The 27957-nt window shown below is 57.3% G+C and overlaps 2 protein-coding genes across 2 annotated transcripts in view; one reads left to right on the top strand and one right to left on the bottom strand.

The window, feature by feature from the left end:
• Nucleotides 1–23668, bottom strand: part of LOC137456512 (zinc finger protein 850-like) — a 231161-nt gene extending 207493 nt beyond the window's left edge. The window contains 3 exon segments of the mRNA XM_068167976.1: nt 11658–11739; nt 11835–12201; nt 23638–23668. Coding sequence (XP_068024077.1) covers nt 11658–11739; nt 11835–12201; nt 23638–23668 — 480 coding nt within the window.
• Nucleotides 23669–24622: 954 nt separating this feature from the next.
• On the top strand, nt 24623–25705 carry LOC137456511 (zinc finger protein 135-like). Its single transcript, XM_068167975.1, has one exon. The coding sequence runs from the start codon at nt 24623–24625 to the stop codon at nt 25703–25705; it is 1083 nt and encodes a 360-aa protein (XP_068024076.1).
• The last annotated feature ends 2252 nt before the right edge of the window (nt 25706–27957 follow it).

Genomic DNA, 27957 nt, shown 5'->3' with positions numbered 1-27957 from the left:
CCACCACATCCGAACCCCCATCACCTCCTGCCACACAACTGACCCCCACAAGCCTGGGGAGTTTCCAAATTCCAACACCTGATGTGCCTCAGAACCCCTGGAGGGGTGAAATGTGGTGGGCAGGAGGAGGCGGAAGAGGCTGGGAGGTGCCCTGGGACTCTAGGATTCTGGGGGCTGGGGTCCTGCTGTTGCCCCACTCTGGGTTTCTTACCTCTTGGGCTGCTCCAAGGGGCAGATCTGCAAACTCTGCTTTTCCACAGCACACAGGGGCAGGGATGATGGAGAGAGAGGGACACAACTCCTGGCACAGAGAAGCAAAGGTCTCAGAGAGGACTGACCTGCAATGGATGGCTCAGCACTGCCCAGGACCAGGCAGCACAGCTCAGCCTTGCTGGGGGCAGCTCCCAAGCCCAGCAGCACAGCCACAGCACACAGCCAGGGCTGCTCAAGATGGGAGGCCTCAACAAGTGCAGACTCAGCTCCTTGCCCAGCACACAGCTGCAGGCCAGCACCACAACACAGCTGCCTCCACACAGCCTCTCCCAGGCCTTCCCTGCAGCTTCCTCCCACTGCCTGCCCAGACCTCTGCTGCCTGCAGCTGCCTTTGACAGCAGATCTTGCTCTGGACCCAGCTCTCCTCCCTGGCTCTGCCCCCACCACACTCACTCTATGCCCAGCTCTGCCCTGCACACACCTCTCTGCTGCCCACTCCCCAACAGAAGATCACAGCAGCCCTCAGGACACACACAAAGGGAGCTTCATGATCTCTGCAGATGCAGCAAAGGGGGAAGGGACTTGGGCAGCTTCTTGCTAAACATCTTCAGCCCTCACTGGGATGCTGGAGGAGTCTCTGGCTCCTGCCCAAACCTCACACCTCCAGCACCCTTCACACACCTGCAGCCCAAAGAGACTCACTGGAAAGGCTTTGGCTTCCTTCTCTCCCTGACCATTTCTCTCAGCTTGCTCTTTGCAGTTCTCCTGGAGCTGCCACTCCACATCCCCAAGAGAAAATGAGGTTGGATGGGAGGGCACAGTGCCCATGGGCTGCTGTTCATCTCCCAGCTGACACAGGCAGAGCTGCAGCACAATTCACTCCTTTCACCTCCTCAAATGCTGCCAGATTCTGCCATTCCCTGCACACACATTTGCCACCTGGGCCCTGGATCCTATCCCCTTCTTGGGGGGACAAGGCCTAATTCCTGCCTGAACACACCCAGGCCCTTCCCTCATTCCCAGCCCATCCATGTCCCTACTGCCTTGGCTGTCCCATGGCCCTGTGTCCCCCACCTCCACTGCCACTGCAGCTGGAAGGGTGGAGTGGGAAATGCTGTGGCTGAGGAAGAATCTAAGGAACTGGGCTGGAAGCAGCAGCACAAGAATGGAAGGGGCCTGAGACTAAAGGCTGGGATCAGCTGGAGGGCTGAAAGAACAGCACCAAGCCAAGGGGGGGTTACAGATGAGGGCTGGGGAGGGACCCTGCAGACACCTCAGGCAGGATGTGAGGAGAGGAAGGGGGACAGAGAGGAAGTGAGACCTCAGGTGACTCCTGCCATGGGCTATGGCTGGGCTGTGTGGCTAGGAGCCCTGAGTGCCTGCTTGGGCTGTGCTGCATGTCAGGAGGGGTCAGGGGACTGTCCTCAGCCAGGAAGGGTTAGGGCCTTTCAGCGTCTGGGGTCAGCTGCTGCCAGCACCATTGGAGGTAGGAGCCAGGCAGAGTCACACAGCTGCAGAACTAAGCCCTCCCACCCCCTGCAGCCTTCACCCTCCATCTCTCCATCCAGTGCTCCAGCTCCACTCACTTGCTGCCCCCTCAGAGTCCCAAGGGTCCCACAACATCACCAGGGCTGATCTTTACAGCCAGTAGGTTCCAACAGAAGTCCCTGGATGAGAACATGGAGGAGAATACCTGTGGTGGGTGGAAGGCACTGGGATGTCTTACACCAGACAGTAGAGACCGCCAGAAGGGACAGCAGAGTCCAGAGGGACACCACAAAGTGTCATCTATCTCATTTCATCCCCACAAGGCCTGCACCCACTCTCTACAAAGGAACAGCACAGGATCTCCAACCTCCTTTGCCCTTCCTCTCTGCTCCCAGGAACATCTTCTGGGATCTCTCTCTGCAGAGGAGCTTTGAGGCCTTGGCAATGCTGCCAACTGCGGCCTGCAGAGGCCTGGCTCACCTGGGAGCTGCCTACCAGAAGCTGTAACTGCAGCTCTTGGGTATGGGGGAGGAGGGGCAGAGAGGCATGGGGGAGGGGGAAGGCATTTGGGGCCTGGGGTTCTGGCCTGCTTTGGTGGAGCTCTGGAGGAAGCTTTGGCCTAGGGAGGTTGCTTGGCTCCCGTGGCCCAGGTGCACTATGGATTGTTGTGGATTTGATGCTTTGCACTGTAGGATGCAGCTCTGAACAGCACAGCCATGGAAACTGCCCAATTCTATCCAACCCTCTGGCCACAGCTTCGCATCAACTCCTTTCACAAGGCTCAGAGAGAGCCTCTCTGGCTCCTGAAACCTAAGGCAATACCCTGCAGAACAAGTTGGAGGAGCTCAAGGGGACAAGCTGCAGAGGGGGCCCAGGGCAACCTCCTGAGCTTCAACAAGAGCAAGGGCAGGGTCCTGCCCCTGGCCTGGCACAATCCTCACAATCAGGACAGGCTGGGGGAGGAGGGGATAGGAAGCAGCCCTGCAGAAAACCACTGTGTTATGCTGCTGGACAAGAAGCTGGACAGGAACAGACAGGGGGAGCCTGCAGCCCACAAGGCCAAGGGCAGCCTGGGCTGCACCAACAGCAGCATGGCCACAGATGGACAGAGGCCATCCTGGCACTTGGCTCTGCCCTGCTGAGACTTCACCTGCAGCACTGCAGCCAGCTCTGGAGCCCTCAACACAGGAAGGACATGGACCTGATGGAGAGGGTCCAGAGGAGGGACACAGAAATGATCAGGGGCTTGGAGCAGCTCTGCTACCAGGACAGGCTGAGGGAGCTGGGGGTGATCAGCCTGGAGAGGAGAATACTCTATGGAGACCTAAGAGTGACCTTCTGGTACCTGAAGGGGACTACAAGAAGGCTGCAGAGGGACTCTTTGAAGCCATTGCCTCTGGTCCTGTCCCTGCAGGCTTTGCAAACTAGAGCAGAGCAGATTGAGATTGGAGGTGAGGAACAAGTTCTGCACCAGGAGGCTGCTGGAACACTGCAACAGGTTGCCCTGGGAGGGGCTTGAGGTCCCAGCCCTGCAGAGGTTCAAGGTGAGGCTGGACAGGGCTCTGGGCAACCTGAGCTAGTGCAGGATGTCCCTGCTGACTGCAGAGGGGCTTGGACTGCATCACCTTTGCTGCTCCCTGACAACCCAAACCACTCTAGGATTCTAGGAGGCTAAGGGCAGCCTCCAGGGAGAGCAGGAAAAAGATGAGGCAGAGGAGGACAAGGAAGAGGACAAGGAGGAGGAGAACCAAAATCCCTTCCCAACTCCTCCAAACCTCTGCCAAATTCCTGGAAAGCTCTTCCAGCTCTGCAGAGTTCATTCTGAAGAGAGCTGAGGGAGTTGCTAGGCTCAGGAATGTCTTGCACACTCTGCACAAATGCTCCAGAAGCTTTCCAAGTGCCCTCAAAACCAGCAGCACAGCTCTGCTGCCACACAATGCCAGGCTGCAAGGGACCCCAAGGCTCAGCTGCTCCAACCTTGCCAGCTGACACTGCACTGGAAAGGAGCTGGCCCAGCCCCCTGCCAAGCTGAGCCTTCCAACTCTGCCCTGCAGGGCAATCCACCACTGCCCTGGGGAGAGGATTCCAAGGGCTGACTGGCAGGGAAAAGCTTTTGCCTCTGCAGGGCACTGTGCCACTTCAGCTCAACTCTTGCAGCAGCTCTTTGAGATCTGCCTTTGGAGCACCACAAACTCTGAAGCACTGCAGTGCAAAGCAGCTCAGCTTCAACTTCCAACTGCCTGAACTCTCACATTTTAAATTCAAGGCAGGGGCCAAGCTCACACCCAGCCCCTAAGCTCAAGAACCAGCAACTAAGGTCAGAGTCAGCTCCCAAGCACAAGAATCCAGATCAGAAATGCAAAACCAGCCCCCAGGCTCAGAGCCAGCTCCTAAGTTCACATCCAGGCCCCAAGCTCAAGAACCAGCAGCTAAGATCAGAACCACTTCCCAAGCTGAGAGCCACCTCCAGAGCTCACACCCAGGCCCCAAGCTCACAAGCCAGCAAACCAAACCAAACCAGGTTGGAAGAGACCTTCAAGATCATCACGTCCAACCCATCAACCAATCCAACCCACCCAAACAGCTAACCCATGGCACCAAGTACCTCATCAAGTCTCCAAATAAGGTCAGAGCCACAATAATAACCACAATAATAAGCAAATAAGGACAGAACCACATTCCAAGCTCAAGAGCCAGCCCCCAAGCTCAAGAGACAGCCACTAAGGTCCAGAACCTAGATCAAAAGCGCAGACTCGACTTCCAAGCCAGCAACTAAGGTCAGAGTCACTTACCAAGCTCAAGAACCAACCCCTGACCTCAGAGACAGGCCCTGAGGTCAAGAACCACACCCGAAGCCCAGAGCCAGCAACTAAGGTCAGAACCCCTTTCCAAGCTCACACCCAGACCCCAAGCTCAAGAAACAGCTCCCAAGCCAGCAATTAAGGTCAGAACCACTTTCCAACCTCAGGAACTAGCCCCCAAGCTCCAGTACCAGCAACAAAAGTCAGAGCCAAGCTCCAGAGCCAGCCCCCACAAGCTCAAGAGTCAGCCAGTAAGGTCAGAACCACTTTCCAAGCTCAAGAAGCAGCAGCTAAGATCAGAACCACTTCCCAAGCTCAGAGCCAGCCCCTAAGCTCACAACCAGCCCCCAAGCTCAAGAACCAGTCCCTGACCTCAGAGACAGGCCCTGAGGTCAAGAACCACACCCCAAGCCCAGAGCCAACAACTAAGCTCAAAACCCCTTTCCAAGCTCACAGCCAGACCCCAAGCTCAAGAGCCAGAAAATAAAATCAGCACCACTTCCCAAGCTCAAGAGCCAGCAACTAAGGTCAGAACACTTCCCAAGCTCACAGCCAGCCCCCAGGTTCAAGAACCAACCCCCAAGCTCCAGAACCAGCAACTAACATCAGAACCACTTCCTAAGCTCACACCCAGACCCCCAATCACAGTATCACAGTAGAACTTAGGTTGGAAAGGACCTCGAGGATCATCGAGTCCAACCTATCAACACAGACCCCATGACTAGACCATGGCACCAAGTGCCACGTCCAATCTCCCCTTGAACGCCTCCAGGGACGGTGACTCAACCACCTCCCTGGGCAGCACGTTCCAATGCCGAATGACTCGCTCGGTGAAGAACTTCCTCCTCACCTCGAGTCTAAACCTCCTCTGGCGCAGCTTGAGACTGTGTCCCCTTGTTCTGGTGCTGGTTGCCTGGGAGAAGAGGCCAACCCCTTCCCGGCCACAACCACCCCTCAGGTAGTTGTAAAGGGCAATGAGGTCACCCCTGAGCCTCCTCTTCTCCAGGCTAAACAATCCCAGCTCCCTCAGCCTCTCCTCATAGGGCTTGTGTTCAAGGCCTCTCCCCAGCCTTGTTGCCCTTCTCTGGACACGTTCAAGTGTTTCGATGTCCTTCTTAAACTGAGGGGCCCAGAACTGGACACAGGACTCAAGGTGTGGCCTAACCAAAGCAGAGTACAGGGGCACAATGACTTCCCTGCTCCTGCTGGCCACACTATTCCTAATGCAGGCCAGGATGCCATTGGCCCTCTTGGCCACCTGGGCACACTGCTGGCTCATGTTCAGGTGGCTGTCGATCAGCACACCCAGGTCCCTCTCTGTTTGGGAGCTCTCCAGCCACTCCGACCCCAGCCTGTAGCTCTGCATGGGATTGCCATAGCCAAAGTGCAGCACTCGGCACTTGGACTTGTTGAATGCCATCCCATTGGAATCTGCCCATCTGTCCAGGTCCCTCTGCAAAAGGGGACTCTGCAAGCTCAAGAAACAGCTCCCAAGCCAGCAAGTAAGGTCAGAACCACTTTCCAACCTCAGGAACCAGCCCCCAAGCTCCAGTACCAACAACAAAGGTCAGAACCAAGCTCCAGAGCCAGCCCCCACAAGCTCAAGAGCCAGACAGAAAGGTCAGAACCACTTCCCAAGCTCAAGAACCAACCCCTGACCTCAGAGACAGGCCCTGAGGTCAGGAACCACACCCGAAGCCCAGAGCCAGCAACTAAGGTCAGAACCCCTTTCCAAGCTCACACCCAGATCCCAAGCTGAAGAGCCAGAAAATAAAATCAGAACCACTTCCCAAGCTCACACCCAGCCCCCAGGCTCAGAGCCAGTTTCACAACTTTGCTTATTTCAAGTTCCCTTCATTGCACTTCTGCTAAGTGTCCAAATTCAAGCATTCAGAGAATGCTTTGGACTGGAAGGGACCCCAAAGAGCAGACAGCTCCAACCCCCTGCCATGCCCACAGACACCTTCCACCACACCAGGCTGCTCAAGCCCTCATCCAACCTCACCCTCAGCACCTCCAGGGAGGGGGTAGCCAGCACCTCCCTGGCCAACCTGCTCCAGGCTCTCACCACCCCCACTCCAAACTATTGCCTCCTAAGCTCCACTCCAAATCTGCCCTCCTCAACCTTCAATCCACTCCCCCTCAGCCCATCACTCCCAGCCCCTCACAAAAGTCCCTCCCCAGCTCTCCTGCAGGCCCCCAGCAGCTACCACAAGGCTGCTCCAACCTCTCCCCACAGCCTTATCCTCTCCACCCTCCACAGACACAAGACTCGCAGACCACCCCCACAGGGGAGCTGTCACAGCCCTCCCACCACCCCCATTACCTCCAACACACCCCCTCCAACAGCTCAACCTCCTGCCCCTCTTGGGGGCACCACAGCTGCACACAGCACTCCAGCTGGCAGCACACAATGCTGCCAGCACAAAAACCACTGCAGCAAAAGCCTCAACCTGTGCTCAGTTGCCAAACCAAAGGGACCTCAACTTGGCCACAAGAGGAAGGACCAAACTCAGCCAAGACACTGATCCAACACCCAAGGCTGCACAAAACAACCAGCAACAGCTTCCAGCAACAGCACACCTGCAGCTGGGCTGCAAAGCTCTGCAGAAGAAAACCACTCCAGAAGGGCTCCAGGGCCCCAGGGATTGCAAAGCCCAGGCTCTCACTCTCCTCCTGCACAAGGAAAGCTTCACTTGCCCACAAGAAGCCAAACACTGCCCCACACCAAGCCATCCACACCACTTGACTTTCAACCTCCTTCAAGCCCTTGCCTGGCAGCAGCACTTCCTCAGCCCACAGCTCCAGCAACACCACAAGGCCTTGAAGGCTCTCCTGCACTCCACACCTCTCAGCCACACCCACACCCCTTGGCCACCCACAACCCAACAAGCTTCCTGCTCACCACTTCTCTTCCCAAGCCTCACCTCCCTTTGGCCCTCTCAGCACACCACCAACTGACCCCAGAAGGCTCCAGCTGACAGCACCGCTTGCAAGAATCCCAGGCACTTCCAAGGGCAGACTATGAGCCCAGAGGCAAAACCCAAACCTTTCCCCTCTCCACAGGACTCTCTCCCATTTCCCATTCTTCCCAGCACCTCCAGCACCTAAGATGCATTTGCTCTGGGGCAGCTTCCTCACACAGCCACACAATTGCCTGGCCTGCAAAAGACCTCTCTCAGCACTGAGGCCAACTGCCAGCCCCAACACCACCAGGAACACCATACCATGGCCCCATGGCCACACCTTGCTGCAACACCTCCAGCCATGGCCACTCCACTGCCTCCCTGGGCAGCCTCTGCCAGGCCCTGACCACTCTGGCACCAAACTCATTCCTCCTCCTCTCCAACCTAAGCCTCCCCTGCCACAATTTCAGGACACTTCCTCTCCTTCTACCACCTGAGACTAGGCACAAGAGCCCAACCACCACCTCACTGCAGCCTCCTTGCAGGCAGCTCTAGAGGGCAAGGAGGTCTCCCCTCAGCCTCCTCTTCTCCACACTAAACACCCACAGCTCCCTCACCTGCTCCTCTCAGCCCTGCTCTCCAGACCCTTCCACACCTTTATTACCCCTCTCTGCACCTGCTCCAGACCCTCAAAGTCCTTCTTGGAGTCAGGGGCCCAAAACTCACCCCAGCATTCCAGGGGTGGCCTCCCCTGGGCCCAGGACAGGAGGACAATCCCTGCCCTGGTCCTGCTGGACACAGCACTGCTGAGACTTGCAGAGCACTGCAATTGCTTTGCTCACTTGCAGCAATCATTTCCTTCCCTTCCCAGCTCATTGCACAGCAAAGAGCAGCAAGGGAATTGCTTTGGCTTCTGCTGAAGCTCCTCCAAGGAAGCTGCAGGACTTCTCACCACCAAAACCATCAACAACAGGCTGCCCCCAGCCCAAGCCAAACCTTTCAGTCCAAATCAATGCACTTCCTCAGCCACAAGCAGACACTCAACAGCTCAGCCAGAAAGCATTTCCCCAGAGGCAGAGCAGCTGCAGCACAGCAGTCTGCTTCTGACCATGCTTCCTGCCAGCACAGCTGACAAAAGCTCTGCACAGCTCTCAGCCTGCAGCCACACAGCAAAAGCTCCTCCTGCCCTGAGCCTTTCTGTGCTCAGGAGGCCTGCAGAGAAACTGAGAATCACTCTGCAAACCCCCAGGGAATCTTTGTGCCTCAAGAGATTGCAGAGCACAGAGGCCTTGGATGCCACCACCCCCAGCACAGCCAAACCGCCCCACAGCTGACACCAGCCCCAGGCGCTCCCAAGCTCAGGCTCAGCACAGCACCCACGCCTGACACCCCCACGGCACCCAGCACACAGCCTGCCCACAGCTCCCCCCCGCGCCTGGCCCTCAGCCCAGCCGCTGCCCTTCAGCACAGCAGCCGCCCGGCACCTGCCAGCACAAAGCCTCCAAACCCCCAGGGCTCCCCCACACACCCCCACAGCAGCCTCGGCTGCAAGCCACACCCCACGCTCACCACCACCTCTCCTGCACACAGCAGCCTCCCCGACCAACCCGAACACCGCAGACCCCCACAGCCGCACAGAGGTCCCCACAATCACAGCGACCCCCCCCAACCGCACAGACCCCAAACGCCAACCTTGCAGAGCTGCCCCGGACCCCACAGCCTTCCTCCCCCGCACCCTCCCCCCAACCCCCACCAATTCATCCTAGATCCCCGCAGAGGCTTCCCTCCCGCCCCAGCCCCACCGACCCCTGCCCCACAAACCCCTCCCCAACCCAAGCGACCCTCCCGACCCCTCGCAGCCCCACAGAGAGCATTCCCTGATCCCCACCCCACCACCCCCAACTCAGCCCCACAGACTCCCTCACCCCACCTGGACGCCGGAACAAGGGGGAAGCAGAGAAGGAGAAGGAGGAAGAGCTCAGCGCATAGGGAGCCACTGGCCCCGGCAGGCTGCTGGCGAGCAGAGAGCGCTGCGAGGGAGACCCCGGCCCCTCCGGCTGCTGCGGCCACGAGTGACGGGGAGCGGAAGCAGGGAGCAGTCTGGAACAGAAGCCCCGCCCACGGCCGGGCAGCCGCAGCCAATGAGAGGCGGCGGGAGCGCGGCAGCTCCTCCCCCTGGGCGCTGCCGAGGCCCAGCCAGGAGCTGCCCCTGCCGGCCGCGGCCGCCATTGTTGCTGTCCACGGCCGGGCAGCCACAGCCAATCGGAGCCGCCGCAACAGCCCAAGCCATGTGAGTGGCGCTGGCCATGGGGGTGGAGTTTTTCATTCTTTGTGTATGCCTTTTGCAAACTGACAATGGTTGCCCTAGGCTGAACTGAAGCTCTAAGAGCTACAGGACAGACAGTGCTGCTCCTATTGCAGTGGAGGACACTGCTCTTGAAACCTTGCCAGACACTAAGGCAGCTCCTATCAAAGACACCTTGGTAGTCACAGTCAAAGCTGTGGCATCAATGAAGCCATTCAGCAGTGGCCTGATGGAGGCACAGGTAGGTTACAAAGCAAAGCAGCTAAGACCTCTGCTCTCTTGGACCACTTTTAGCTGCAGGATTAAGGGAGAGAGGTTTGAATTCAGGCTCAGAACCACACAGAAGATCCTTTCTGGCTCCAAACAGACCAGTGGCACTTTCAAGGGAAGAGTCAACTTCTTGGGGGACAACTGCCTGTTAGGTTTGGGCTCAGGTCTCTGTAATGTGGACAGAAGGAACATGGGGTGATGGCACACACATCAGGAGGTCGTTTAGGTCACCCTCATGCAGCTGCTGGGGATACCCAATCAGTAAACCAGGACAGTCTGAAATGGTTTACAGACCAAAACAAAGAGCTAAGCCACTGAGAGAGACTGCTGGAATGATAAAAAGCAGCTTTAGAGAAGAAGAACACAGGACAGGGAGCAAATCTTCCATAATCAAGAGGTGCAGCTGGATGGAGAGAGAAACCTTAGCTGCTGCCTCCCAAAGACTACAAAAGGCACATTTGATGCTGCACAAGAAGAAACCTAGAGAAGTTGGGGAGGACTTGACAGCTGGTGCTCCACAGTCATGAGAATGTAACTGAAATGCATTGGGGTTTCAAACAACATCACCTCCCTGTCCCACAACATCTGGCCCCCAACTGAAGTGCTGTGGATCACTGCTGTCAAGAGCGAAGGAACAGAAGCAAGCTTGCCCAGACCTGAGCTGCTATTTGAATCAGGTTCATGGACCAATGGCTGGAGTTACCTATTAGCAGAGACTGAGACACTGAAACAGGGGAGCAGTGGAAAACCAAATTGCTGCAAACACAACACATGCTACATGAAAATCCAGCACACAGGGGCAGAGCTGTTAGCCTGAAACCAAACTTCATACAGGAACAAAACCAAATCCATTGGCACAGGTAACAAGAACTAACAGCCCCAAGGGAAAGACAGTAAGTGGAGATGGGAAGTCAATGTTGCTGCAAGAGGCCAGCTCCAGCAAGACATCAAAATGATTGTTAGGCAGCAACAGACTCAATCAGCACTGGTAACAAGCCCAACCCCGGGGACACTGCAAATGGAGCCAGGAAATAGCTCTGCAGAGGTGGGGTCACAGCAATTGCTAGATCCAGACCCTGGACAAAAGGCACAGGAAATGACCTTGCTGCTGCTGCCAAACACCCAACAACCCAACCCAGACTTCTCACCCTCTGGCGCATCAGAACTGAAACCGGAGACTCCCTTTGGATGCGAGGTGCTGGAGGGCGAGCGGCAGCTGCCGGCTGCTGAGCTGCGGCGGGGCGGGAGGGGCTGCGGGGCCGGGGAGCGCTGGGGGTGGCGGCTATGGCTCAGGAACCTATTTGTGTCTCTGCCCTGCACAAGCGCTCTGGCCTCCTCCAAACCCCTCCTCAAACTTCCTCCTGCGGCCCCAAGTCCTCTCTCTCCAGCCTGCAGTCAGAACTTTCTTCCTGAGCTGCCTTCAGCTCACAGCCTAAGGGAAAAAGCTCAAAGCCAACCTGAGACCAAACCAATCTGAGTGCAACCCGAGAGAGGCTGCTGCGAGGGCTGGAGGCAGCCCCAAGATGTTCCGCAGCAGGCAGTGGGAACCTGGGGACTCCAACACAAAGGCAGGAAGGAAAACCTCAAGGCTGAGCTCCGCACGCCCCGCGCAGCGCCGGGGCCCAGCAGCTCAACGCTCCCCGGCTCTCAGCATGCCCCGGGGCCCGCCCAGACCCTTCCCCGCTCCGCTGCCGCCGCCCGCAGCGCTCCGGCACCGCTGCCGCTCCCTTGGGCACTGCTGTTGGCTCTCTTGGCTCTGGGGGGAGTTGTACAGCTCAGAGAGAGGTGAAGCTGATCCACAGCCATCAATATCCCCACGGAGCCCTTTGCATTGCCCCAGCACACTCCCACGGCCGGCAGTGGCAGCTCCTGGCTGTGCCTCGGCAGCGCCCAGGGGGAGGAGCTGCCGCCTCCCGCCGCCTCTCATTGGCTGCTGCTGCCCGGCCGTGGGCGGGGCTTCCGTTCCAGACTGCTCTCTGCTTCCGCTCCCCGTCCCACGTGGCCGCAGCAGCCGGAGGGGCCGGGCCGGGGTCTCCCTCGCAGCGCTCTCTGCTCGCCAGCAGCCTGCCGGGGCCGGCGGCTCCCTGTGCGCTAAGCTCTTCCTCCTCCTCCTTCTTCTCTGCTTCGCTCTTGTCCCGGGGTCCAGGTGGGGTGAGGGAGTCTCTGGGGCTGAGTTGGGGGGTGGTGGGGTGGGGATCAGGGAATGCTCTCTGTGGGGCTGCGAGGGGTCGGGAGGGTCGCTTGTGTTGTGGAAGGGTTTGTGGGGTAGGGGTCGGTGGGTCTGGGGCGGGGGGATATCGGGGGAATCGGTGGGGTTTGTTTGGGGGGCTTCTGCGGATATGTGGTTAGGGGCCCGTGGGATACGGGGGAGATCGGTGGGGTACGGGGTGGGGGTGGGTCCGTGAGGTCCGGGGGAGCTCTGCAAGCTTGGCGCTTGGGGTCTGTGCGGTTGGGGGGGGGGGGGTCGCTGTGATTGTGGGGACCTCTGTGCGGCTGTGGGGGTCTGCGGTGTTAGGGGTGGTCGGGTGGGGGAGGCTGTGGGGCAGGGCAGAGGTGTGCAGGGTTGGTGAGCGTCGTCTGTGCTGTTCTGGGAGGCATCTGTGTGGTTGGGGTGCCGTGGGTGGAAGTGGAAGGTTTGTCGGTGTGTTTGGGGGGGGGTTTCTTTGTGCTGCTGGGGGGTTCTTTGTGCTGCTGGGGGGTCCTGGGATGATCCGGGTGGACCTAGAGAGGTTCGGGAGGTGGTGCTGGTGAACTCAGGTGGTCCTGGGGTGGTCCTCGAAGACGTAGAGGGGTTCTGGGGGGGGGGGCTGGTGGCACCTCGGGGTGGGGGGGGTTGCTCTGTGGGGCGGCTGGGGAGGGTCGGTTGGGTTGGTGAAGGATTTGTGGCACAGGGGTCGGTGGGGCTGGTGGGGGGCAAGCCTCTGCGGGGATCTATGGGGAATCGGTGAGGTTTGGTTGGGGTCTTCTGGAGATATGCGGGGGGCGTCCGAGGGAGCTCTGCAAGCTTGGCGTTTGTGGTCCGTGCAGTTTGGGGGGGGTGAGGTCGCTGTGACTGTGGGGACCTCTGTGCGGCTGTGGGGATCTGCGGGGTTGGGGGTGGTCAGAGGGAGCTGTGGGGTAGGGCAGAGGTGTGCAGGGTCGGTGAGTGTCGACTGTGCTGTTCTGGGAGGAGTATGTGCGGTTGCAGGGCCGCGGGTGGGGTTGGGGTGGGGCTCGGTGGGGTTCCTTGTGCTGCTGCCTCCCCCTGGTGGGGGCAGCTGCAGGCCCCCTTTGGCTGCTGCTGTGTTGCAGGCGGAGCCATTGGTGGGCTGCAGGGGCTGTCCCTGGCCCTGTGTCCCTGTGTCCCTGTGCTGGGGGCTGGGCTGGCTCTCTGTGTCCCCCAGCTGGGCTCTGCCTTTTGTCCCTGCCCTCAGGAGGCTAAGCCTCTGTGCCCAGTGTGCCCAGCTTGCCCCTTTGGCTACTTGCAGCTGGCAGTGGTGCCCTGCCCCCAGCCAAGCCCGGTGGGTGCCCAGCAGCACCTTGGCAGCCTGGATGGGAGCCTGGGGTGGTGCTGAGCTCTCTGCTGGTCATTCTCTGCCCTCTCTTTGCCTTCTCCCCTCTCTCCTCAGCTGCTCTCATCCCTGCACAAGCTGCAGGACACCTCCTTGAGCGCTGCCCTTGCTGGGGGGGTCCAAGGAAGAGTCCAGGGGGGTCCAGCAGTGGCTTGGTGCTGGACTCAGCTTGGCTTGGCCAAAGGGCACCTCAGAGCCTGGCCTGGCCTGGTCTGTGAGCCCAGGGCTTGGGGCTGGGGTGGCCTCCTGGGCAGGAGCCCCCATTTGGAGAGAAAGGCTACTGGTGAGAGGAGGCCAGGAGGTGGGGGGGGTACCCCCAGGGCAATGGGGTCCCCAACTTGGGTGGCACTGGAGGAGTGCCCAGCTGGAGTGGGGAGGGAAGAACAGGAGGGTCCCCAAATGTTGCTGCCCCCCAAGTCTGCTTGCCCCCAGGTAAGGCAGGATCCCAAATGGCACTGCCATGGGCCCAGCCCCCCAGAATCCCTCTACAGCCCCCCCCAGTGCTGGGTCCCTTGGGGGTGGGGGAGTCCTTTCCTGCTGCCTGGGTGTTGGGGACCATTGTTGGTTCCTTTGGGATAGCTTTGGGGTGCAGGGAGGTAACTGAGGGTCCCAGGGAGGCATTTTAGCTCTCAGGCTGCTGTTGTGGTTTCCCTGGGGGCATTTTGGGCTCCTCCTGCTTGTGGCAGGGTGCAGCATGGGCTGCCTGGGGTGGCACAGGGAGCTGGGGGAGGCTGTTTGGGGGTTCAGGGCTTTATCCCCCCCCAGAGTGCCAATGCCTGCAGCTGGCTGTGCTGGGCCAGCAGCCAGGGGTGCTCCTGCCTCAGCCCTTGGGCTGGCAGCACAATGCCTGCCCCTGGTGCTGGGCCTTCTGCAGAGCTGGGCAGAGAGGTTAAGGAGGTGTCAGAATCACCCCAAACCCACAGCCCCCCTGCCCAGAACACCCCTCCAAGGCCTCTGTGCTCTGCAATCTCTTGAGGCACAAAGATTCCCTGGGGGGTTGCAGAGTGATTCTCAGTTTCTCTGCAGGCCTCCTGAGCACAGAAAGGCTCAGGGCAGGAGGAGCTTCTGCTGTGTGGCTGCAAGCTGAGAGCTGTGCAGAGCTTTTGTCAGCTGTGCTGGCAGGAAGCATGGTCAGAAGCAGACTGCTGTGCTGCAGCTGCTCTGCCCCTGGGGAAATGCTTGCTGGCAGGCAGCCAAATGAGGCTGAGCTGTTGAGTGTCTGCTTGTGGCTGAGGAACTGCATTGACTTGGACTGAAAGGTTTGGCTTGGCCTGGGGGCAGCCTGTTGTTGATGGTTTTGGTGGTGAGAAGTCCTGCAGCTTCCTTGGAGGAGCTTCAGCAGAAGCCAAAGCAATTCCCTTGCTGCTCTTTGCTGTGCAATGAGCTGGGAAGGGAAGGAAATGATTGCTGCAAGTGAGCAAAGCAATTGCAGTGCTCTGCAAGTCTCAGCAGTGCTGTGTCCAGCAGGGCCAGGGCAGGGATTGTCCTCCTGTCCTGGGCCCTGGGGAGGCCACCCCTGGAATGCTGGGGTGAGTTTTGGGCCCCTGACTCCAAGAAGGACTTTGAGGGTCTGGAGCAGGTGCAGAGAAGGGCAAGAAAGGTGTGGAAGGGTCTGGAGAGCAGGGCTGGTGAGGAGCAGGTGAGGGAGCTGTGGGTGTTTAGTGTGGAGAAGAGGAGGCTGAGGGGAGACCTCTTGGCCTCTAGAGCTGCCTGCAAGGAGGCTGCAGTGAGGTGGGGGTTGGGCTCTTGTGCCTAGTCTCAGGTGGTAGAAGGAGAGGAAGTGTCCTGAAATTGTGGCAGGGGAGGCTTAGGTTGGAGAGGAGGAGGAATGAGTTTGGTGGCAGAGTGGTCAGGGCCTGGCAGAGGCTGCCCAGGGAGGCAGTGGAGTGGCCATGGCTGGAGGTGTTGCAGCAAGGTGTGGCCATGGGGCCGTGGTTTGGTGTCCCTGGTGGTGTTGGGGCTGGCAGTTGGCCTCAGTGCTGAGAGAGGTCTTTTGCAGGCCAGGCAATTGTGTGGCTGTGTGAGGAAGCTGCCCCAGAGCAAATGCATCTTAGGTGCTGGAGGTGCTGGGAAGAATGGGAAATGGGAGAGAGTCCTGTGGAGAGGGGAAAGGTTTGGGTTTTACCTCTGGGCTCATAGTCTGCCCTTGGAAGTGCCTGGGGTTCTTGCAAGCAGTGCTGTCAGCTGGAGCCTTCTGGGGTTAGTTGGTGGTGTGCTGAGAGGGCCAAAGGGAGGTGAGGCTTGGGAAGAGAAGTGGTGAGCAGGAAGCTTGTTGGGTTGTGGGTGGCCAAGGGGTGTGGGTGTGGCTGAGAGGTGTGGAGTGCAGGAGAGCCTTCAAGGCCTTGTGGTGTTGCTGGAGCTGTGGGCTGAGGAAGTGCTGCTGGCAGGCCAGGGCTTGAAGGAGGTTGAAAGTCAAGTGGTGTGGATGGCTTGGTGTGGGGCAGTGTTTGGCTTCTTGTGGGCAAGTGAAGCTTTCCTTGTGCAGGAGGAGAGTGAGAGCCTGGGCTTTGCAATCCCTGGGGCCCTGGAGCCCTTCTGGAGTGGTTTTCTTCTGCAGAGCTTTGCAGCCCAGCTGCAGGTGTGCTGTTGCTGGAAGCTGTTGCTGGTTGTTTTGTGCAGCCTTGGGTGTTGGATCAGTGTCTTGGCTGAGTTTGGTCCTTCCTCTTGTGGCAAAGTTCAGCTCCCCTTGGTTTTGGCAGCTGAGCACAGGTTGAGGCTTTTGCTGCAATGGTTTTTGTGCTGGCAGCATTGTGTGCTGCCAGCTGGAGTGCTGTGTGCAGCTGTGGTGCCCCCAAGAGGGGCAGGAGGTTGAGCTTGGGAGCTGGGTCTTGAGCTTGGGTGTGGGTCTGGGTTTGGGGGATGGGTGTGATGTTGGCTGATGATTCTTGAGCTTGGGAGCTGATTCTGAGCTTGGGAGCTGAGTCTGCACTTTTTATTTGAGTGTGAGCTCGGGGTCTGGTTGTTAAGCTCGAGAAGTGGTTCTGACCTTAGTTGCTGGTTCTTGGGCTTGGGGGCTGGCTCTGGGCCAGGGAAGTGGTTCTGAGCTTGGCTGCTGCATTTTAAGCTTGGGGGCAGGCTCTGACCTTGGGAATGAGTTCTGACTTTAGTTGCTGGTTCTCAAGCTCAGGGCCTGAGGCTGGGCTCGGGATGTTGTTCTTGAGCTCTGGGCTCGGGGGCTGGCTCTGGGCTTGGGATGTGGTTCTGACCTTAGTTGCTGGCACTGAGCTGGGGGCTGGTGTTTGCACACAGGGACTGGCTGTGACCTTGGGAAGTGGTTCTGGCCTTAGTGGCAGGCTCTCGGGCTCGGGGGCTGGGTGTGGGCTTGGTGGCTTATTCTTGAGCTAGGGGGCAGCTTCTGAGCATGGGAGCTGGTTCTTGAGCTTGGGAAGTGGTTCTGACCTTAGCTGATGGTTCTCAAGCTTTGGGGCTGGCACTGAGCTCAGGGGCTGGTTGTTGAGCTTAGGAAGTGGTTCTGAGCTTAGTTGCTGGCTCTGAGCCCAGGAGCTGAGTCTGCATGTTAGATTTGAGTGTGAGCTTGGGGGCTGGTGGGCTGGTTCTTGATCTTGAGAAGTTGTTCTGACCTTAGTTGCTGGTTCTAGAGCTTAGGAGCTGCCTCTGAGCTTGGGGGCTGTTTCTTGAGCTCAGGGATCAGGCTCTTGGCTCAGGGGCGCCAGCTCAGGGCCTGGCTCAGAGCTTAGGGGCTGGTTCTCAAGCTGGGAAGTGGTTCTGACCTTAGTTGCTGGCTCTAGAGCTCACAGGCTGGTTCTGGGCTTGAGGGCTGGCTCTGGGCTTGGGAAGTGGTTCTTGAGCTAAGGAAATTGGTTCTGAACTTGGGGGTTGGTTCTGACCTTAGTTGCTGGCTCTTGAGCTTGGGGGTCAGGCGCTGGGCTTGGGGACTGCATCTGAGCTCAGGAAGTGGTTCTGGGCTTGGGGGTTGGTTCTTGAGCTTGGGAAGTAGTTCTGACCTTGGTTGCTGGTTTTAGAGCTCAGGGGCTGGCTCTGAGATCAGGAAGTAGTTCTGGGCTTGGGGTCTGGGTCTGAGCTCAGGAGCTTGTTCCCTGAGCTCAGGGCTGCTTCTTGGGCTTGGGGGCTGGCTCTGGGCTCAGGGGATGGTTTTTAATCTCTGGGGCTGCCATTGAGCTTGGAGATTGGTTCTGGAGCTTGGGAAGTGGTTGTGACCTTAGTTGCTGGCGCTGAGCTTGGGAGCTGGCTTTGAACTTGGGAAGGGTTTCTGACCTTAATTGCTGGTTCTCAAGCTGAGGGGCTGGTGCTGAGCTTGGGGTCTGGTTGTCAAGCTTGGAAAGGGTTCTGACCTTAGTTGCTGGCTCTGGGCTTGGGATGTGGTTCCTGACCTCAGGACCTGGTTCCTGAGCTTGTAAATGGCTCTGACCTTGGTTGCTGGCTCTGGAGCTTGGTTGTGGCCTTTGTTGCTGGCTCTGGAGCATAGGGGCTGGCTTTTGAACTTGGGGGCTGGCTGTGAGCTTGGGAATTGTTCTGATCTTAGTTGCTGCTTCTTGAGCTTGGAAAGTGGTTCTGAGCTTGGGGGCTGGCTCTGATCTTGGGAGCTGAGTCTGCACTTTTGGTTTAGGTTGCTTGGGGGCTGGTTCTGCAGCTGGGGGGCTGGTTCTGGAGCTTAGGGGCTGGCTGTGAGCTTGGGAAGTATTCTGACCTTAGTTTCTGGCTCTGAGCTCAGGGGCAGGCTCTTGAGCTTGGCAAGTAGTTCTGATTTTATTTTCTGGGTGTGAGCTTGGAAAGGGGTTTTGAGCTTAGTTGCTGGCTCTGGGCTTGGGGTGTGGTTCTTGACCTCAGGGCCTGTCTCTGAGGTCAGGGGTTGGTTCTTGAGCTTGGGAAGTGGTTCTGACCTTGCTTGCTGGCTCTTGAGCTTGTGGGGGCTGGCTCTGGAGCTTGGTTCTGACCTTTGTTGTTGGTACTGGAGCATGGGGGCTGGTTCCTGAGGTTGGAAAGTGGTTCTGACCTTAATTGCTGGCTTGGGAGCTGTTTCTTGAGCTTGCAGAGTCTCCTTTTGCAGAGGGACCTCGACAGACTGGACAGATGGGCAGAGTCCAATGGGATGGCATTCAACAAGTCCAAGTGCCGAGTGCTGCACTTTGGCTACGGCAATCCCATGCAGAGCTACAGGCTGGGGTCGGAGTGGTTGGAGAGCTCCCAAACAGAGAGGGACCTGGGGGTGCTGATCGACAGCCACCTGAACATGAGCCAGCAGTGTGCCCAGGTGGCCAAGAGGGCCAATGGCATCCTGGCCTGCATTAGGAATAGTGTGGCCAGCAGGATCAGGGAGGTCATTGTGCCCCTGTACTCTGCTCTGGCTAGGCCGCACCTTGAGTCCTGTGTCCAGTTCTGGGCCCCTCAGTTTAAGAAGGACATTGAGACACTTGAAGGTGTCCAGAGAAGGGCAACAAGGCTGGGGAGAGGCCTTGAACACAAGCCCTATGAGGAGAGGCTGAGGGAGCTGGGAGTGTTTAGCCTGGAGAAGAGGAGGCTCAGGGGTGACCTCATTGCCCTCTACAACTACCTGAAGGGTGGTTGTGGCCGGGAAGGGGTTGGTCTCTTCTCCCAGGCAAGCAGCACCAGAACAAGGGGACACAGTCTCAAGCTGTGCCAGAGGAGGTTTAGACTCGAGGTGAGGAGGAAGTTCTTCACCGAGCGAGTCATTCATCATTGGAAAGTGCTGCCCAGGGAGGTGGTTGAGTCACCGTCCCTGGAGGCGTTCAAGGGGAGATTGGACGTGGCACTTGGTGCCATGGTCTAGTCATGGGGTCTGTGTTGATAGGTTGGACTCGATGATCCTCGAGGTCCTTTCCAACCTAAGTTCTACTGTGATACTGTGATTGGGGTCTGGGTGTGAGCTTAGGAAGTGGTTCTGATGTTAGTTGCTGGTTCTGGAGCTTGGGGGTTGGTTCTTGAACTTGGGGGCTGGCTGTGAGCTTAGGAAGTGGTTCTGACCTTAGTTGCTGGTTCTGGAGCTTAGGGGCTGGCTCTTGAAACTGGGGGCTGGCTCTGAGCTTGGGAAGTGGTTCTGAGCTTGGGGGCTGGCTCTGAGCTTGGAAGTGGATCTGACCTTAGCTGCTGGCTTGGGAGCTGAGTCTGCACATTTGATCTAGGTTCTGGACCACAGTGGCTGGCTTGTGAGCTTGGAGCCTGGGTGTGAGATCTGGAAGTGGCTCTCAGCTTGGGAAGTGTTGTGATCTTAGCTGCTGGTTCTTGAGCTTGGGGCCTGGATGTGAACTTAGGAGCTGGCTCTGAGCCTGGGGGCTGGTTCTGCATTTCTGATCTGGATTCTTGTGCTTGGGAGCTGACTCTGACCTTAGTTGCTGGTTCTTGAGCTTGGGGGCTGGGTGTGAGCTTGGCCCCTGCCTTGAATATAAAATGTGAGAGTTCAGGCAGTTGGAAGTTGAAGCTGAGCTGCTTTGCACTGCAGTGCTTCAGTGTTTGTGGTGCTCCAAAGGCAGATCTCAAAGAGCTGCTGCAAGAGTTGAGCTGAAGTAGCACAGTGCCCTGCAGAGGCAAAAGCTTTTCCCTGCCAGTCAGCCATTGGAATCCTCTCCCCAGGGCAGTGGTGGATTGCCCTGCAGGGCAGAGTTGGAAGGCTCAGCTTGGCAGGGGGCTGGGCCAGCTCCTTTCCAGTGCAGTGTCAGCTGGCAAGGTTGGAGCAGCTGAGCCTTGGGGTCCCTTGCAGCCTGGCATTGTGTGGCAGCAGAGCTGTGCTGCTGGTTTTGAAGGCACTTGGAAAGCTTCTGGAGCATTTGTGCAGAGTGTGCAAGACATCCCTGAGCCTAGCAACTCCCTCAGCTCTCTTCAGAATGAACTCTGCAGAGCTGGAAGAGCTTTCCAGGAATTTGGCAGAGGTTTGGAGGAGTTTGGAAGGGATTTTGGTTCTCCTCCTCCTTGTCCTCTTCCTTGTCCTCCTCTGCCTCATCTTCTTCCTGCTCTCCCTGGAGGCTGCACTTAGACTCCTAGAATCCTGGAGTGGTTTGGGTTGGGAGGGAGCTGCAAAGGTGCTGCAGTCCAAACCCCTCTGCAGTCAGCAGGGACATCCTGCACTAGCTCAGGTTGCCCAGAGCCCTGTCCAGCCTCACCTTGAACATTTACAAGGCTGGGCCCTCAAGCCCCTCCCTGGGCAGCCTGTTGCAGTGTTCCAGCAGGCTCCTGGTACAGAACTTGTTCCTCACATCCAATCTCAATCTGCTCTGCTCTAGTTTGCATAAGCCTGCAGGGACAGGACCAGAGGCAATGGCTTCAAAGAGTCCCTCTGCAGCCTTCTTGTAGTTCCCTTCAGGTACCAGAAGGTCACTCTTATGTCTCCCCAGAGCCTTCTCTTCTCCTCTCCAGGCTGATCACCCCCAGCTCCCTCAGCCTGTCCTGGTAGCAGAGCTGCTCCAAGCCCCTGATCATTTTTGTGTCCCTCCTCTGGGCCCTTTCCATCAGCTCCATGTCCTTCCTGTGTTGAGGGCTCCAGAGCTGGCTGCAGTGCTGCAGGTGAAGTCTCAGCAGAGCAGAGCCAAGTGCCAGGATGGCCTCTGTCCATCTGTGGCCCTGCTGCTTTTGGTGCAGCCCAGGCTGCCCTTGGCCTTGTGGGCTGCAGGCTCCCCCTGTCTGTTCCTGTCCAGCTTCTTGTCCAGCAGCACCCCCCAGTGCTTTTCTGCAGGGCTGCTTCCTATCCCCTCCTCCCCCAGCCTGTCCTGATTGTGAGGATTGTGCCAGGCCAGGGGCAGGACCCTGCCCTTGCTCTTGTTGAAGCTCAGGAGGTTGCCCTGGGCCCCCTCTGCAGCTTGTCCCCTTGAGCTCCTCCAACTTGTTGTGCAGGGTATTGCCTTAGGTTTCAGGAGGCAGAGAGGCTCTCTTTGAGCCTTGTGAAAGGAGTTGATGCCAAGCTGTGGCCAGAGGGTTGGATAGAATTGGTCAGTTTCCATGTCTGTGCTGTTCAGAGCTGCATCCTACAGTGCAAAGCATCCAATCCACAACAATCCATAGTGTGCCTGGGCCACGGGAGCCAAGCAACCTCCCTAGGCCAAAGCTTCCTCCAGAGCTCCACCAAAGCAGGCCAGAACCCCAGGCCCCAAATGCCTTCCCCCTCCCCCATGCCTCTCTGCCCCTCCTCCCCCCATACCCAAGAGCTGCAGTTACAGATTCTGGTAGGCAGCTCCCAGGTGAGCCAGGCCACTGCAGGCTGCAGTTGGCAGCATTGCCAAGGCCTGAAAGCTCCTCTGCAGAGAGAGATCCCAGAAGCTGTTCCTGGGAGCAGAGAGGAAGGGCAAAGGAGGTTGGAGATCCTGTGCTGTTCCTTTGTAGAGAGTGGGTGCAGGCCTTGTGGGAATGAACTAAGCTAGATGACACTTTGTGGTGTCCCTCTGGACTCTGCTGCCCCTTCTGGAGTTCTCTACTGTCTGGTGTAAGACATCCCAGTGCCTTCCACCCACCACAGGGATTCTCCTCCATGCTCTCTTCCAGGGGCTACTGTTGGGCCCTACTGGCTGTGTAGATCAGCCCCTGGAGACTTGGTGGGGCCATGGGGACTCTGAGAGGGCAGCAAGTGAGTGGAGATGGAGCACTGGATGGAGAGATGGAGGGTGAAGGCTGCAGGGGGTGGGAGGGCTTAGTTCAGCAGCTGTGTGCCTCTGCCTGGCTCCTACCTCCAATGGTGCTGGCAGCAGCTGACCCCAGAAGCTCCAAGCCCCAAACCCTGCCTGGCTCAGGACAGTCCCCTGACCCCTCCTGACATGCAGCACAGCCCAAGCAGGCACTCAGGGCTCCTAGCCACACAGCCCAGCCATCCCCCATGGCAGGAGTCACCTGAGCTCTCTCTCTCTCTCTTTCCCCCTTCCTCTCATCAGTTGCTGCATGAGGTGTCTGCAGGGTCCCTCCCCAGCCCTCATCTGTAACCCCCCCTTGGCTTGGTGCTGTTCTTTCAGCCCTCCAGCTGATCCCAGCCTTTAGTCTCAGGCCCCTTCCATTCTTGTGCTGCTGCTTCCAGCCCAGTTCCTTAGATGCTTCCTCAGCCACAGCATTTCCCACTCCACCCTTCCAGCTGCAGTGGCAGTGGAGGTAGGGGACACAGGGCCATGGGAGAGCCAAGGCAGCAGGGCCATGGATGGGCTGGGACTGAGGGAAGGGCCTGGGAGTGTTCAGGCAGGAATTAGGCCTTGTCCCCCCAAAAGGGGAGAGGATCCAGGTCCCAGGTGGCAAATGTGTGTGCAGGAAATGGCAGAATCTGGCAGCATTTGAGGAGGTGAAAGGAGTGAATTGTGCTGCAGCTCTGCCTGTGTCAGCTGGGAGATGAACAGCAGCCCATGGGCACTGTGCCCTCCCATCCAACCTCATTTTTCTCTTGGGGATGTGGAGTGGCAGCTCCAGGGAACTGCAAAGAGCAAGCTGAGAGAAATGGTCAGGGAGAGAAGGAAGCCAAAGCCTTTCCAGTGAGTCTCTTTGGGCTGCAGGTGTGTGAAGGGTGCTGGAGGTGTGAGGTTTGGGCAGGAGCCAGAGACTCCTCCAGCATCCCTGTGAGGGCTGAAGAGATTTATCAAGAAGCTGCCCAAGTCCCTTCCCCCTTTGCTGCATCTGCAGAGATCATGAAGCTCCCTTTGTGTGTGTCCTGAGGGCTGCTGTGATCTTCTGTTGGGGAGTGGGCAGCAGAGAGGTGTGTGCAGGTCAAAGGTGAGCAGTGTGTGGGGTGGGGGCAGGACCTGGGAGGAGAGCTGTGGCCAGAGCATGATCTGCTGTCAAAGGCAGCTGCAGGCAGCAGAGGCCTGGGCAGGCAGTGGGAGGAAGCTTTAGGCAAGGCGTGGGAGAGGCTGTGTGGAGGCAGCTGTGTTGTGGTGCTGGCCTGCAGCTGTGTGCTGGGCTTGGGAGCTGAGTCTGCACTTAGTCTCATAGTCTCATAGTATCAGTCAGGGTTGGAAGGGACCACAAGGATCATCTAGTTCCAACCCCCCTGCCATGGGCAGGGACACCCCACACTAGATCAGCCTGGCCAGAGCCTCATTCAGCCTGGGCTTAAACACCTCCAGGAATGGGGCCTCAACCACCTCCCTGGAGAACCCATTTCAGGGCTTCACCACTCTCATGGGGAAGAACCTCCTCCTCACATCCGGACTCAACCTTGTTGAGGTCTCCCATCTTGATCAGCCCTGGCTGTGTGCTGTGGCTGTGCTGCTGGGCTTGGGAGCTGCCCCCAGCAAGGCTGAGCTGTGCTGCCTGGTCCTGGGCAGTGCTGAGTCATCCCTTGCAGATCAGTGCTCTTCTCTGAGCCCTTTAATTCTCTCTGTCAGGGGCTGAGTCCTCTCTCCATCATCCCTGCCCCTGTGTGCTGGGGAAGAGCAGAGTTTGCAGATCTGTCCCTTGGAGCAGCCCAACAGTTAAGAAACCCAGAGTGGGTTAACAGCAGGACCCCAGCCCCAAGGGCAGCTCTTAGCCTCCTCCACCCCCTCCTGTGCAGCATATTTCACCTCTCCAGGAGCTCTGAGGCCCATCAGGTGTTGTGGGAGTTGAGGAATGCTCCAGACTGCTGGGGTGAGTTGTGAGCAGGGGATGATGTTTGGGGGTTGGGATCTGGAGGGTGGTGGGAGAAGGTTGGAGGTGGGTTGGTCTTCCTTGTTCAGTGCTGCTGCCTCCATTGTCTGAGCCAGGGGAGATCAAAGGACAGGGGCTGGACCAGGAACCACCCTGCCAATGCCACCAGGCTCGAGCAGAGTAGGACAAGACCATGTGTAAGTCCCAGGGTACCTCAGGGCACTGATCACAGGATCAGTGATGGGTGTTGGGAGTCAGGGACTGTCATGACCTAGGCAGGATCTGAGGGTTTGAGGTCCTGGGCTCAGGTGCTTCCATCTTCCCTATTGCAGAGCTGTGACCCCTCCCTCCCACAGTATGGCCTCACAGAAGGACCCAGACAAGAGCTGGGAGGAGAAGCAGCACCCAGAGATCAAGTTGGAGAAGCCAATGTGCAGTGCCAAGGGAGAGGAGGATGAGGAGGAAAAAGAGGAGAAGATGGAGGATGATGCTGAGAATGACAACTATGAAGAGGATGATAATGATGATGATGAAGGCGACCAGGATGAGGGGGAGGAATGTATGGAGGAGGATGAAGCCAGAGCAGGTCCCTCAGTGTCACCCAAAGAGCTGAATGAGTGCCCTGAGTGTGCGCAGAGCTTCCCAGATAGCTCAGAGCTAGTGAAGCACCACTGCCAACAACCTGGCTCCCGGCCCTTCGTTTGTGGTGACTGTGGCAAGAGGTTCCGCTGCAACTCTGAGCTCACCCAGCACCGCCGCACCCACACTGGTGAGAAACCTTTCACCTGTGGTGACTGCGGACAGACCTTCACCCAATCCAGCAATCTCACCCGGCACTGCCTCACCCACACTGGAGAGAAGCCCTTCTCTTGTGACAGCTGTGGCAAGCGGTTCAGGCAGATCTCTAATCTGAGGCGACACCGCCTCACCCACAGCAGTGAGAAGGCCTTCAGCTGCAGGGACTGCGGCAAGAGTTTCAAACAGAGCTCCACTCTCACCATCCATCGCCGCATCCACACTGGAGAGAATCTTTTTCCCTGTGCTCAGTGCGGCAAGAGCTTTACCACGAGTACTGAATTCATCCAGCATCAACTCATCCACAGTGGTGAGAAACCTTACAGCTGTGCCCACTGCGGCAAGAGCTTCACTCAGCATGCAAACCTAACCAGGCACCGCAGTGTGCACAGCACTGAGAAGCCCTTCACCTGCAGGGACTGTGGCAAGAGCTTCAGACATAACTCTCTCCTCCACAAGCACCGCACTGTGCACAGCACTGAGAAGCCCTTCACCTGCAGGGACTGTGGCAAGAGCTTCAAACGTAGCGACAGTCTCACCATCCACTGCCGCATCCACAGCGGGGAGAGGCTTTTCACCTGTGCTGAGTGCGGCAAGAGCTTCACCGCCGGCTCTATACTCATCCAGCACCAACGCACCCACAGCAGTGAGAAACCATACAATTGTGTCACCTGCGGCAAGAGCTTCACTCATATCAGCATCCTTACCAAACACTGTCGTGTGCACACTGGTGAGAAACCGTTCACCTGTGCTGAGTGTGGCAAGAGCTTCACCCAGAAAGGAAATCTCAGCAAGCACCGCCGCACACACACGGGAGATCAGCCTGCAAGGAAGGGGAGGCATAAATAGATGCACCTAGGGTCTGTTGGGATAATCATGGTCCTTCTGAGGGGGCCTTTCCACCACCAAAATCACCTCTTTTTTCCTCTGCAATTCTCAGAGGCTGGGGGTCCAGCAGGAACAAACACCTCCTGCCCTTCTGAGCACCAATTAGTACTGATAAGAACAATTACAGTGCTGAGTTGGCATAGCCAGAGCTGCCATTGGAGCTGGGCTGAGCATCACAAGGTTTTTTCTGGTTTATCCCCAATTTGTGCCTTCATGGGGTAAAAATCCCTCTGCCCATTGCCCAGTTGTATTGCTACAAGGCCAAAGTTACCCAAATCCTCTCTGTTTGCTTTTATTTCAGACATTCCTGCCCACAATGCCCAAATGCTGAGGGCATTCGCTCCCTAGGAATGGGATTGGGGCTGTGTGCCCAGTTCAGGGAGGTCAAAGTGAGGTTCTCAGGGACATCTCAGTGTTTTTTTCATTGTGTCAAGGGATGTTAGGTGTTTTGGGGAGCCTGGAGGGTTCTAGGATTGATTTTCAGAATCTTTGGAGGGTGCAGAGGGGATCTCAGGGAGGTGTTTGGAAGCCCTTGGAGAGCTTCTGCCAGCTTTCCACTACAGAACTCTGCTGCTTTCCAGCAGGCCTAGGGCTTCCAAAAGTCTTCTCCCTAGCTCAGCACTGTTCCTGATGGATTCCTACTCACCTGGGGCTTCCCTCAGCCTTTCCATCCACACAGAAGTGGGAAAAGATTTCTTTGACTATTGAGTTTTCAGGATATTTAAGAGTGTAAAGAGTGAAATCACTGCAAGAAAGGATGCTGTGCCTCAGCACAGTGCCCAGAAATGCTCCCCCATGATGTTTGTCTTACACTTGGATCTGAGCTTAGCTCTGCAGCTCTAAGCAGTGTGCCTGGCAGAACCGTGAGCTGTTGCTACGCAAGCTGGAGCTGGCTGAGCTGCTGCACAAATCCACAAGTCCTGTGCTCAAGATGCTGCCTTGGGAGCTGAAAGTGCCTGTGCAAATGTCATGGTCTTCAGCTGGAGAGACCTCTCCCCACAAATAACTGCAACAGGCACAGTCTGGAGCTATCCAACATGCAGAGAACCCCAGAAGGGCACTTGGGCAGGGAACTGGGAAGCAGCTAAGGAAGTGCAACTGCAGGTGGGCCTGGGAAATTCTCAACCTGTGAGAGCAACTTGGGGGTGTGGAGCTGCCCCACTGCAGGAAGCCTTTAAGGCTGGTGAACCAGCACTGGATGCCAGGTGGTGCTGATCCCTTGCTTTAGAATTCCCTGCTTCTCCTCCTTTCCTATCCTGCAGCTGCTGTTCTGCAAACAAGGGCAGCTCCTGAACCATGTGTAGAGCCTCTGATTCTCTGCTGACCAACTATAAGCTGCAAAGATGTTTTCCTGCATGAGCCAGAGGTGCTGGCACCTTTGATTGGAGCATGCTTTAGTTTGTACACAGGGCTGGATTCTACTGCTGGCATGAATCAATGGGAGAGGGAAGAAAGTCTACCAAAATGAGGTACCTTGGGCAAGAGAGGTTGGGTTAGGGACTTCCACACCTCTTAGCTACTTCTTCTGTTAAGGACTTCTGGGCCTTGTGATGTTAAGGACACTCTAAGACTCTGTCATGCTGGGGACTCTGCAGTGTTGTAATAAAGGACTTGTGAGAGGACTCCTGAGGTTCTCTACCCTCTGCCCTTCTGGCATCTCGTGATACCAGCAGGGGGTTGGTCCATTTGTCAGGTCAGAGGGCACCCTGTTCTCAGGGTGAATCATTAAGGACTCAAAACAAAAAATAAGGTGGGGTATGTGTGTGTGTGCAGGGAACATGGTTTGGGGGAAAGGGTTTGTGTTTAGCTTGGCTTTGAAAGAAGTTGAATCAAGTGTACTTATAGGCCCATTCAAAGCAATTAACCCAACTCTTTCAGGAACAGCACCTGAGGGGGTGGCTCAGAGAACCTCTGTGTGTGTGTGTGTGAAACCTGGCAATAGCAGTTTTGTATGTTTTGAGGTTGTGTTTCTCACTTAAACTCGAATGCTGAAGATTTCTTGATGTATTGACAGATGGATTTGTCTTGCTACAATATAAAAGACCTCTCAAGTTTTGCAGGCTGCAACCCTTGGAAAAAAGTTTCCTCACAGCATCATCACAGAAGACATCTTTCAAGGACTCTACCTTCCTCCTATCCCTGCAGATCCATTTGAATCTGGAAGGAAGCTCTCACTTCAGTTCCAACTGAAGGACTGTCGGGGCAGGGTGTAG

Source organism: Melanerpes formicivorus, unplaced genomic scaffold, assembly GCF_026170545.1.
Source record: "Melanerpes formicivorus ecotype bairdi unplaced genomic scaffold, bMelFor1.0.p_v2 SCAF_126, whole genome shotgun sequence".
Classification (NCBI taxonomy): domain Eukaryota; kingdom Metazoa; phylum Chordata; class Aves; order Piciformes; family Picidae; genus Melanerpes; species Melanerpes formicivorus.
This window is presented reverse-complemented; position numbering and strand designations above follow the sequence as displayed.